General features: G+C 42.3%; 1 protein-coding gene across 1 annotated transcript; it reads right to left on the bottom strand.

The window, feature by feature from the left end:
• Window positions 1–3314: 3314 nt before the first annotated feature.
• LOC306704485 (indian hedgehog B protein-like) lies at window positions 3315–8721 on the bottom strand (the record flags this gene model as incomplete). Its single annotated transcript, XM_079170853.1, has 4 exons — window positions 3315–4658; window positions 6506–6609; window positions 6917–7074; window positions 8416–8721. The coding sequence occupies 4 exons, from the start codon at window positions 8719–8721 to the stop codon at window positions 3928–3930; spliced, it is 1299 nt and encodes a 432-aa protein (XP_079026979.1). The 3' UTR covers window positions 3315–3927.
• Window positions 8722–13698: the final 4977 nt, after the last annotated feature.

The following is a 13698-nucleotide window of genomic DNA, read 5'->3' as shown; positions in this document are numbered from 1 at the left end:
ACTCGAATGACTGACCCTATGCCTGTTGGACTCATCCAGACCATCTTTGATTTCTACTGTTATTACCTACTTGTGAAACATTGAAACATGGGCCTCTAGATGTTGTATTGGTTTAGGTTCAATAGTGGTATAATAGCATGAACCTCTTGTTAAAAATCCAAATAAATGCATATGCATTTAACTGGTCATCTGACACCAACCAAGTTAAAGACAGCAGGAATTCAATATAGAAATGCTTTAAAAATCCAAACAGAAATACTGATCAGAGTCCTATAGAGTAGAAAAACACTAGACTGTCTTCTTCTTCGACAGTCGGGTTTTTTTTATTCCTTGTTGTTTGAATTTGTGTGAAGTTGTGTGGAGTGGGCATGTAAAAAAAAAAAAATTCTTTTTTTCACAAGGGATTCAAAATATGCATACTACAATGAGACGCTGCTACTGGTAGTATAATAGTTAGGCAGATATGGTTACACCTTAATGCTAATCAAATATATAATAACTGAGCCAGCCTCATTCGTTTTTGAAAAATGTGCCGAAAACAATTCCTTCCGTTTGCATAGAGACGACTTAACTCAAATGCAGATGATTCAGAATATGCACCAGAGCAACTTCTTTTATTTTTGTATGCTGCCAAGCAATGATTACATTTAGCCTAATGTAACTATGTCAACATAATTGCCAACTTCCTGTAGGATGTTATGGAGTGTTTTGTACTTCTGTCAGGTTCACTGCTCTCAACATAGCCGCTTACTGTAGGTAATTCAAACTATCTCACATTCATTCAGTCATTGACTCAGAAGATTGACATTTCTCATGATGTTATTAACATGTAATAAGAGTGTGCGAAAACGGTTGTGTGCGATTGTGTGTGTGCGTGTTTACGGGTTGTTGGGAAACATAAATTATTTATCTATAGGCAACTGTTATTGGACGATGTCACCACCACCTACCTGGGGATGAGGTCGTTCGTTTTACAGGAAGTTTTTTCTGACTGGACAAAGACAACTCAAACATGTTTGGGTCTTTTTCCACTGGCTGGTATTATGGTTCCGGGTGTTATTGTGCATTTGTTGTGTATACGTGTAATTTTGCCAAGCTGTGATGACAGATACATATTCTATAAAGACATTCATATCTGTATGTGAGTTACTGTGAGCATGCTGACTTCCCATGTGTTGTTGTGTGAACACCCTTAATTTAAGACAATGATACTTGGGTCACTTTTGAGGCAGCTGAAACATTTTTTTTTAAATGTATTGTTATTTATTTGTTCATCTTAGTAGGAGGTATGGTGGGCAGTTATATATAAAATGTGTTTTTTCACCATTCCCTCTCAAATCTGTCCTGATTATGATTGCTGGTTTTCCATCAGCCTTGCCTCAAAATGTTGCCAGGGTATCGTGGTCCCAACAGGCCTAAACATGATTACATGGAGACGGGACACATAGAGAAAAGCTGCACACCACCAGACTCAGGTGGACACATTTTTAAAATGGTTTTCAGTATTTCAACCACTTGAGATGTGCATGATTTCTTCGTATGAATATAAAAAGCCTCCCATGTGAGAACGTCACCTGCACATTTTGGAAAACCAATCACTGTCGTATTTTTAAACGTGTGTAACTTGGCGAGTGTTTCACCTGAAGTCTGGTTTTGTGGGTATTTGTCTATTTGAATGATGACGTTTCCTGTAATGAGCTATGGGATACAACAAAAAGGTTTTTCCTGTACCTAACTGACCAATACTATTAAAGATTCTGTAGAATCTCCTTTTGCTTATTGATTAAGTGTCTTTTTCTATGTGCTGAATTCTGTTCTGCAGATTTTGCTCTCTTGATGCAAATACTGAAGCATCCATCGGGGTGTGCTGTTTTCAAGGACTAACACCATTCTGGAAAATAAAGAAAGCATTCGGGCATCATAAGGAGGAGAGAGGAGCTGTTGCTGTGGGCTGCTGTCCTTGGTACTGAAACCAACCAGCAGCCCACCCTTTGACCACAGCTATTCATTCTCCATTCACATTGTTCCAGCTGTTGAGATGCATCACCATTTACACTGATCACTCACAATTATGGCTGTTTATGTGTCAACATGTAACAGATGATTATCAGCACTTGTTTGAAACGCAGCTGCTAGCCCTCAATGGTGTTTCTGAATAAAGACAGCCAGGGCCTCCCTATCAGAACAAGCATGATGTAACTAAAAAGGGACTTTACTATAGAGTACACATCTAGCAGTGATTAGTAATGAGCTGTTCTAAATTAGTTGCAACCAAAAAAAACAAAACACACAGAGCAGTTGGGGTTTAAAAACAACAACTTTATGTTTCAAATACAAATTGTATGCTCAGAGTTGCCGAAAAATAGTAATAGTTTACATTATTTTCTAAAAATAGATCTTTAAATAGTCTCTCCAACAATAGCTTAATATACATATGTGACACATATTTTAGAAGTCATATAGAATAATGCCTTGGAGTTCCTAGATAGCAAAGTTTGAGTCTTCATATTCAATAAGTGACGACTGGAAGAACACTTTGGGCAATATGAACAACAAAGATTCCTCTACCCCTGCCAATCTAGGTCTTATGTCTCGGGTGAAAGATAGAATACAAAAAAAAGACCGTACAAAGGAGAGCTGTCAAGTAACTTACTATTCGAGATTAAAGAGAGTTATTTAATATGATGCATAGCTGTTGCTTAATACAGTAGTTGAATACAGCCTGAGTGTTGTGCATACCTTTACTAGATACTACTGACCTGAAAATTGAAAACCTGAAACAATGAAAAACATGTCACAAAACAAACACCTTTTAAATAAAATGACTGATAAAAAAAACATGAAGGTGTATATATGAACCATATATCAGCTTGAGACAATCAAGATGACTGAAAGCATGAGATTGACTTGGAAAACCACATTGACAGCGTGGCCATTATAACCCCATGCACCTATCTCATATCAGTACTTTAGTATCCACACAGTGTCCATCATCATTCCCTGTCATAGTTATCCAACAAAGCCCCAGATGTGAAGGCTATATTGCAACACTAGCAAATTGCAACATTGCATTCATTTAATACATAATCCCTCATTGTCCAGTTAAATATTATTCTGTAAATAAATTCTAAAAAAAAACAGGCTCTATTAAAAAAAGAGCAAAGCATCAATGGATTTACTGCAGTGATGAGTCTGACAGTAAAGTTAATTTGTTGTCTTCCTTTCCTTTTTTTAACATTCCCTAACTGTATAAATACCTATGTACATAGAGCTTTAAATCACACCTTGTTCAGTCACTAGTTTTCTTCATGCTATTCTCTTTGGTTCTTTCCTCCAAAAGTGTTTCCTTCATTTGTTCACCTTAACCTTTTCTCTGGAGCCCGATGCTCACAAAAGGTGTCCTCAAATGTTTCAATTTCCTCCCAACTATATCAGTGAGCCCCAGCGTGACGTCAAGCTGCACAAATGTTCACACATTACAGTGAATACAGTACAAAGGAATGATTCAACTTGATTATCTTCACTGCCGACTTTGACGATGATTCTATGAAAGCTATTGTTTCGAATCACATTCCCTGCTTTTGATCTCTGAGGTGCTCTGAGTGGAACATACAAATGTTGACATAGAAATTAAACATGGGAGATACTTAAGTCTGTACTTTTGATATTCTATTCTATCAGAACTGTCTTTGATCACCTTTCCAGTCATCTAAATCTTCTGGAATGAATGAAATTGAAATCGTCAGACCGTCTCTTCTCTTTGTCCCATGTGCTACAAAAAAGAGTTTGATGAAGTACAGAAAATACAGGCGAGTAGGGTGAAAACAAATGTTCACTATAAAATCAATTGTCTTTGGTGGTCCCTCAATCTGTGCTTAGGTGCTCCTGAATACAGGTAAGTCAGTGTGAAACATGTCTCTGTGGCTCCTATCTATGTCCTTGCTCAGTCCCCCAGGGGTGGAAGTGTCCAGGGTCCAACAGCGTTTGCCCCAGCCTCTGTAGAAGCCAAGGGTACCAGTGCAGGCCGTCGGTCTGCGGTTCTGAAGGTCCCATAAGGCTGTAGAAGAACCTCAGTGGGGCCAGGACCCAGTGGGCCAAATGGTGATTGTCCACAGCAGCATAGCAGGATGCCAGCACACCGTTCACCACTATGGACCCATGCTGAGTTAGTGGGGCATACAACCCAGTGCTCCCCTGTTCTTCTACAAAGGTCACAACTGAAAGTGATGCCTGTGACCCCACTTTCCCTTGTGATGTAAGCACACACTGTCCTGGCCGGACCTCACTGGCAAAAACTGTCCTCAGGCCTGCTTCCCACCTTTTGGAGCCCAAACGCGGCTCTTCAGCCGTCTCGTTCCACTTTGGCTCACTCAGCCCACCAGTGCAGTCTGTGACAAAGATCAGGTGAGCGGCTGTGAGAGTAATATTAAGTCCTGTGTTGGTGCCGATGTTGTAGAAGATCTTTGTGACGTTGGGCTGGTAGTCCAGAAAAGATGAGACCGGGCTGTAGATAAGGGGGCCGTGACCGTCCGTCGTTGAGGAGGCCAAGACATGGTCGCCAGGGTGAAGGTCACGCATCCGTTTAGAAGCCCCGCCCTTGAGGATAACCTGAGCATCGCCAGGGAAACAGCCACCGGTTTTGGCTGCCACGGAATGTTCTGGAGAGATGAAAGGAAGAGAAATATGTTTGTTTTATTTAACAAAATTTAGTTTTAATCCATTTTTATTGCTTTGTTTGTTTTGGAGGTGATGCGAGGAGTCCAGACATAAAGAGGGAGAGGAATGCAGTTTGAACTTCTCTCAGGAGTAGAGCAACAGCGCAGCAGCACTTCGACTTCAGATTGCTCTAGGTCATTGAGTAATCTATAAAACAGGCAAGACTTTGACACTGACTCAAGGACATCTTTATCTCAGTGGATCAGCGGAGATTGTTAACTTATGTATATAATGTGACTCATGTTCAAACTTTGTCTTTTCTGTCTGCCTCTGCCTCTCTCCTTATTCTTAGAACTCGTTCACATCTTCAGAGGAAGCGGCGAATTAGGTTTTCTAATCCCCATCCATTTGATTTTATACTATATTAGTGATTTCTTGGAAAAACTCAACAGGTTTGTGTGGACCTCTAAGCATTCTGCAATACTAAGGCCTGTCAATGGGACTTGAAATCCATTGTAAATTTACCAAAAGAGCAGCTCTTTTCTTGCTTTTTTGTTGTTACTGTGAAGTCCCCCCCCCCCCCCCCCCCACCGTCAGTATGACACAAGCAATACAACAGTATTCGAAAAGCATGTCTGCCTCAGCTTTGTCGGAATATTGACGGCCATTTAGGCTGTCCAAGATGCCACAGGATGTAGGCCTGCATTTGAGCTTGTTGGAGTATTTCTAAATAAGGTGTCCCTTTAAGACGCGGTGAGACGAGGTGGCAAGAAGAGGTAGTCAGCAAGAGCTAATGGATAACCAGCTGATTGTATCACCACAGTCAGAGCACGGCCGGGGGTCAGAGAAACGGGAAAGTACACAGACTCAGACCTGGGTCTAGATATTGTTTGGATTACAGCTGAGTTTGTGTTTCAAACTGAGTCACATGCCCAGTCACAATGGTTCCACACAAGGATAGATCAGTTTCAAATAGGAAATGGAAATGCATCACTATAAATGCATGCGTGTGTGTGTGTGTATGTGTGTTTGGCGTGTGTTTGTGTATGTGTAGGAGGGTTGTCTTAAAGCAGTCTTAAGGCAGCCAAATATTTGTCCAAGGTGTGTGTGTGTGTCTGTAAGCCAGAGGGCTGCAGAGAAGGAGGGCTGTGACCGGGAGGTGATAAGACTTAGATAAGAGATCTGAGAGAAACCTACTGAAGGAAAAGCAACAGCAAAACAAAGGGAGAGTTAATCATCTCACAGCTTACTAACCTCAATGGACTGCTAGAATGTAGTTTGGCATCAAATAACTGGTGGTACCAGACATGGGTAAATGGGTTTCTAAAATGTCTCAAAAGTTAGAATGGCTTGAGGTGGAATGCGGTCAAGTATTGTTTGCGTAAGGACTGTGTCTGATTTGCAATAAAACTGGAAAAAAATGAAATGCTTTATCATAGGAATGCAGGAAGGAGAGCCAGATGGGACTTTAAATATACAGTACAGAATATGTTATTCATTGCAAACTATTGCACTGTCCCACCACTTACTAATTAGAACACTGGCTCTATCTGCACATCATAGGGCTAAATATTCTATGATCACAAACAATGATTACTTCCGATGTGATCAAGAAGGGAGACTGAATACAGCAAAGAGCACAGGTGCACCTACCTGCTTTGATTGGCTCCCAATAGGCCATACACACAAACACACACATAGACTGATGATAGCTGCATCAAGGTAAACCATTAGTGAATCACCAACAAAGGGCATCAACCTCATTAGTGGTAATGACAGCTATAGCCGCAAAACAAACACACATGCAGATAATCACACACACACACTGTAGTTTATAGCCATCTCTTACCTGACTTGACGCTACAATGAATGTGGGCTTTGGACTCATAGTAGACCCAGTCAAATCCAGCTTCTACGGCCAGCCGGGCCAACATGGCGTACTTATTTCTGTCCCTATAAAAAAAATTATATATATATGTATATTGTCAACTCCACATGTGATTCAATCAGAGCTTGACTGCGTACTTTTCCAAACATGCACAGAAGACATACATTATTCCACTGGCATCCATACATTTATTTGTATAATGTAATAGACTTCAAATATTGTAATTGCAGGAGGAATTCGACCAATTAGTTGACTCATTGCATTACTGATAAGTCGACTGACTGAGTGAGTGACTTGTGGACTGTCTTTACTGACTATAAGCCAACTTGAAGTCCTATTTACGCCACATAATGTGCTGTATTGCATGCCCACCTGTCTGAGGTGGTGATGTCGACAGCACGTCCTTCATAGTGCAGCGAGTCCTCCGAATGATGACCATCCTCATCCCAGCCCTCGGTCACTCTCAGCTTGACACCCGGCCACATGTTCATCACTGAGATGGCCAGAGAGTTTAACTTGTCTTTGCAACGCTAAGAGAGAGGTACAGGGAGGAGAAAGGAAGGCAGGAGTTAAAAACAAACACTACAAATACAAAATAAAGTTGTCCTAATAATGCTGAGTGAGCAGCTGGAGGTAGAGAAAGACCAAATGAAGAGAAGAAAAGAGCGACGTTGTGGGAAGAGTTGGGTGTGATGAGTATGAGGCATGTTTGCAGCCATGTTGTCAACTAAAAGATACCCAAATTCAGAGAAAACAAGAATCATATACAATGTGGACAGTGTGTTTGTGGGTGTGTGTCTGGTGGAGCAGATATTCGGAGACATCAGTGTCATCATGTTAAGGTGGGGACAGGGAAGGTGGAACAATGAGAGAAAGAACGTAGCCCAGAGAAGGAGAGCAAGAGAGTGAATAAAAGGCAAACGACATGCCCATCAGAAGTGATGAAGGCATGCCTCTTCACTAACACACACTCAAGACATGTACAAAGAAATGTGAACAATAAGTCTACAATTGTGTCAGGGGAATTTTGTCAGATCAAAGTACACACAACTATCCAGGTGTGCTTGCTTGGGCTGATTTCGCAGTTTTTCCATAATGTTACTTCCATAAAAGGCTTGAGGTCAAGATGCCTCTCAGCAGATCTGGAGATCCATTTTCTCAAACGTAATGAATCTAATTTGAAGGTCAATATTAATATCCATCACTGCATGAACTGATTAATTAGTCAGTTAATCAATTGCAGCTATATGATGGTATTTGTTTTGCGTTTCACCGAATTTCCAAAAATAGCAGAGATTTGGCACGCTGTGCGTAAAGTAGTCACTGCTCTAGTTTTTACAATTACACATAGGCGAGAGGTGCCTTTGTGGGACAAATAAACATGATAATTGATATGAGACAAAGATGACTGTATTGGTTGGTAGATATATCCTGCATAGACGTTGGTTTTAATGCTAAAATGAGCCTGAAAACTGTACATATTAACGAGCATTCAGATGAAACAAACTAAACCAGGCTTAGTTTGGAAGTGAAGGCAATTCTTCAAGACAAACCCGCAGGTAAGAATGTCCAGTAGCAAAATCCAGAGGTGAAACGAAGGGTCGAGTCAATGAAATCAATCATTTTGGTTTAAACATTCAACAGACAGCAAACACTCAGCAGACAATTGGATGCAACAGAGTAGCTAATCTAGTCTGAAGTTATTTAGTTCATTAATGGGTTGGGTCTGCTGCAGTCTCTAGATTAATCAAATAAGATGTTGTGAATTCAGTCTTATTAACACAACCAATGCCAGGTATCAAGCAGCAGCACGAAGAACAATGGTCCATATTTGCGCATATCCATACCCCCCATTCATCCCCGCTCCTTACCTGGGTCATGAGCCGGTCGGCGCCCGTGTCCTCCTCATCTTTGAAGATGATATCTGTGTTGTAATTCGGTGTCAATTCTTTAAAGCGCTCGGAGTTGCGCGTTGTTTTGCCCTCGGGTCTACCGCTGGCTCCCAGGGTCTTCTCGGCGACGTTGGGGCTGAATTGCTTGTAAGCGAGCGGGATGAGCTTCTTCGGGAGTCGCCTCTTGCCGTACCCCCTCCCCGGCCCGCAGCCCTCCGATGCAGGTGCGAGGAGGAGGACCATGGCACACAGAGAGGCGGTGAGAAGGAGGAAGGAGACCCGCATCGCCCCGGGGGGGTGGGAGGGAGGACTCTCCCGGGGGACAGAGGTGTCTTCAGTACCTCTGCGGCTCAGTACCCGACTCCATCGTCCGTGACAGTCGCGATATCACGTCCGAAAAACTCGGATAAAAGAAGCTCACCGCGGCAGCTCCGGGCACCATGAGGACACCAAAAAGTTTTTAGCAGCTCCAACAAAAATAAAAATTGACCCAAATTGAGAAACTTCGCTCCCTCCGCCTTGCAGAATCAACAGTAAGTGTGCAGGCTGTAAAGTCCGTGTATTTAAACAAACAGGTTCAAAGTCGATTTGGTGGGTGAGAGAGTTAAAGAGAGAGGGAGAGCGGTTACTGATATCCAAGTTGCAGTGTTGTGGTTTCTCTCCCTCTCTTTCTTTTTGCTCTGGGAAACTGTCACAACATCGGCCACGTTCGCCCGCTGTATGGTTGGTGCCCTCTCTCTGGATTGAAAGCTTGTCCTCTCCATATGCGGCCGGCGTGCAACAAGCTGCAGCTTTCCAGTTGAATTGAAGGGATTTGAGTGATCCAAAACGATCTGTTGCCACTTCAGACCGCACCCTGCCAGTCCTGCCCTCCTCTCTCCTCTCTCCCTCTCCCTCTCTCCCTCTGTCCCTGCTCTGCCACCCACCCCGCCCCTCCTGGGCACAGGGCGCACTGGAGAGTCCTATCCACATTGTGCCGGGAGGCAGGGGAGCAGCAAACATAAGCTTTGCCCTTTTATTGTTGTCGCTTCATTTCCAGTTGTTGTCTTTGTCTGTGCCCTTGAAAGCTCTTTTTTTTTTTTTTTTACTGTAAACAACAGGCAATCACAATCAATTAATTAAATCAATTTCCTGGATTATGCAGCCACTAATGTTTTTGTTTTTTTTCCCCAGCTGCATTCAAATATCAAATAAGATCAAGCATCATTGGTTAACTGGCTGGTTAGTGTTTGGTTGACTGACTATTAATGGGGTGATTTCAGAGACAGACTAGATTGGATGTTTGGCATGTGGACTAGCTGAAGCATTACTTGGCAGCAAACTGACTGACTGACAGTCACACAGATTGTTGACTTGCTGACTGACTGACTTCAGATTTATGATTGACTGGCTGTCAATTAGTCTAGACAATTGTGCTAATTAAGCGACAAGATGAATACCCCCCCCCCCCCCCCCCCCCCCCCCCTTTCCTTAAATAGACAAATTACATATTTACATATTTACATATTTAATTTTTATAACTGGTCTGGCTAGTCTGGCTCCCTGGCTGCTGGCTGTGTGTGGCTGACAAACACATGCACACGCACACACACACACACACACACACACACACACACACCAGCAGACCCAAACCTTCCAAATTAGCTCTTCAAATATTTGCCAGCAGAAAATCAGTGGTCTCCAGGCTCCTTTGAATGAACTGAACTGTAAGGCTGAGGGTTTCCACAATTTATGTTTTATTATTTGTGAGTGTAAATACCATAAAGTATTTCTGCTGCACCACGGCTTTTCATGTCATTTGATGGAACAGAGAAAAGCAAAGAGAGGGATTCACACACAGTAAACAGCTATCTATAGGTGTGTTTACCTTTTAGCTGAAATAGAACATCAACTGAGACCTGTGTAAATTCATTAGAAGGTTCCTGGTATGGAGCATACAGCACCAGCCAGTTTAAAGAAATCAACATTTGTCATAGAGGTGTCAGTGTTAAACGTAATGTTTCCAGCTTTGTAAGATGTAAATGCTCTGATAATGAAGTATCACCTCATAGTAGTAGGGGAATTTCTCCCCTTCCGTGTTTTTCGATACGAAGCTTCTAAATGCGTAGAAAAGTGTAACATAAGTCCCAATCCATTATTGGAGGACTTGGTCATCAACCATCCATTTGTGAAATCCTACAGGTAAAATGTTGCTTTGCAGATCAGTGGGTGGCAGTGCCTCGGGTAGTAGAGCATGTAATCTATTACATTTGGACTTTTTAGAAAATATGCTGATTTGCTTTCTTGTCGAGAGTTAGATTAGAAGATCAATACCTCTATCATATCTGTCCAGTAAGTCTAGGGCTTCAGCCACCAGCGGGTTAGCTCATAGCACTAAGACTATAAGAAGGGGGAAATAGCTAGCCTTGCTCTGACTAAAGCAAACAAAATCTGCCTACCAGCACTTCTGAAGGTTACTAATTAACACTTCATATCTTAGTTGTTTAATCTGTACAAACACTGATTTGTATAAAAGACAAGTTGCTGTTTTTAAAGAGGCTATAGGTGCCGGACTATTCCTTCAGGAAGTCACTGCTCATAGGCAAGAAATAGTCCAGCACATGACCCCCATTTTACACTGGTAGGTAGATTTGGTTAACTTCAGACAAAGCCAGACTCGCTGTTTCCATTTGTTTCTAGTCTTTATGCTAAGCTAAGCTAACCAGCTGCTTGTAGTCGATTTATAATTACTGTATAGACATGAGAGTGACAGTGATCTTCTGATTTAACTCTGCAGAAAGAGATTAAGCAAAATAAAAAATCTAACTATTCTGTTTAACGAGATAGTGGTTCGACCTCTGGCTACTCCTGTCTGTTAACAAAAAAATGTCTTGAGCAAGACACTGAACCCCAAACTGCCACCAATGAGCAGACTCCTGCCTTGGCAAGTGGACGTTGGCATATGTTAGGCATTGTATGCATGGAGTATGTCAGTGCTGCAACTTCCACATGGGTACAAAAGTTTGTCCGTGTGCATGTGTGAGCAGAAATCTATATGCAAATTTGTGTGTGTATCCATTTTGCACAAGCACGTGTTTTCCTGTAACTATCAACATTTTGTGGCTGTGCGTGAGTGCGTGTGTGTCTCATCCTTCCTTTGAAGATCATAAATACGGGCGTGGCTCCAAGCAGGCCCGCTGCCTATTCAGCGCGGCTGTCGACAATGCTTCAGAAGTGGTCACATTCTCCCATCCATCCATCCATCCAACCCTCCCTTCATCCATCCGTCTTTCAGTTCCTCTTTGCCTCAAGAAAGGACGAAATGGCCTTTCAAGCAGACAACAGTCTGATCAGACCAAAACCAGTGTGAGCCCGACACCCCACACCTCCCAAAATCCTCTTCCTCTGTTAGTATTTATCAACCTTTCATGTTCTTACACTATTTATCTTAGCCTCTTTCTGCATTACTGTAATAGCTCACATACTGTAAGCTATGAGCTCAAACACACATAGAGGCTCACACACACACAAAAACACACAAATCCAGGCATGTGTGCGCAGTACACACTCACATGCTAACAGATACACACACACACATACACCAAGCCAACCGAGCATCAGGCCCTCGCTCATTGATGTTTGTTAAAGTTATTAATTTTCTCTGTGAAATAAGAGGCCACGGTGGCAGGACAGAGGGAGATGGGTGCCAGCCCCAGAATCTCTCTGCTTTCATCTACTGGCACTTGGGCTCTATGAGTCCACAGCTAAGGGCCTTTACATGGGCATCGGGGTTACCCACGCATACCCGGGGCCCTAACCAACAAAGGCTGAATGGGGCAAAAAGAGGAAGACAGATGAAAGGAAATGCTGAGGAAAAGATGAAGAGAGCATGTGAAAAAGGATGATACAGAGAGACATAAAGATAATGAGAGAGGGTGAGAAAATTGTACAAAGGGCTTGAGGAGAATATATCGGGAAATGAGGGTGCAAGATGTGAATTGAGGATACAAGAAAGAGAAATATGGGAGAAGGGTTGAATGAGTACGAGTGAATACATGGGACATTAGCTGGTAAACAAGTGAGTTTTGGTTGTTTTGCAGTCAGTGGAAGCTAGCGTGTTTGTGGCTTGTGGTGATACACTGAAATGAGGGTTAAAGGACGTTATGCTGAAGGTAACAACAGCTGGTGGCTGAAACCGCCATCCCTCTTCCTCCTTCTCCTCCTCCTTCTGTCCCTCCACACACTCCAGCGTCTAACCCCAGACCACAATAAACACCTTAGACACGATTTTAACAGGCTTCTAAGCAGCAGAGTGGTTCTGTCTGAAATGTTGTAAGCCTTAATCTTCCAAGACAAGGAGATAAAACTTCCTGGATGTGCTGCGCTTAACTGTAGCCTTCACACATTTCGACATACATTTTTGGCAGGGAGGGCCAGTGCGAGCAGTTTAGGAGCTAAGCTGGAGCTAACACGGCAGCCAGGGAAAACCACAATGACCAAAACTGTCTATCAATGGTTGAGAGTGCCACTGATACTGGTCTTACTTAAAGCCAGTTCACTGCAGCGTTTTTGGTCAGAAAGCAGACAGAAGGAAAATAAAAGCAGGGGGATATAAAAGTGGAGCACAGGCTAAATGTGTCTTGGAGTTAGCGGGCTAGGCTAGCCACCGCATGGCTAAAGCAAACAAAGAGCTGCCCAGGGCCTGAAGTACGCTATGCTCTGACACTAAACACATATGAACGGAGAGACGGAAGCACACTCACATGCACGAATACACAAGCATGCAGGTAGCCAGAGCTGTACGTTGTCAAACAGACACAAATACAGTGTAGAATGACATGTGCAACATTTAGTTGTAAAATTGCATTATTAAAAGTAAACAGTCTTATAACACACACACACACTTAATTGTGCACAAGCACACTGGTTCTTAGACTATTTATCTCATTCATATAATGTAAAAAGAATGGAATACAACAGGAAAAATAATAGTTTTCATCAGTTGTCTTTCTAATATGGCTATTGGAAACTATTCAGGTCTTTAGTTATGACAAATACACTTTGAAAAGAAAAGAAGAGAGGAGACTGAGCTGACACCACTATAACAGCCCAAATGCAGCTGCAACTGAGAGAGACATTGAATGTCCTCATAATTCCACTTTTGGCATAATTATTAATTACACGTGGATCGTTTTTCAAAAGGTCCTTTAAAATAATATTCTTGAAATAAGACTTGAGGGCTGAGTGAGACTCATGATCAAAAGATTGAAGACTTGCTTGAAG

This window comes from Pholis gunnellus (assembly GCF_910591455.1).
Source record: "Pholis gunnellus genome assembly, chromosome: 12".
NCBI classification, from domain to species: Eukaryota; Metazoa; Chordata; class Actinopteri; order Perciformes; family Pholidae; genus Pholis; species Pholis gunnellus.
This window is presented reverse-complemented; position numbering and strand designations above follow the sequence as displayed.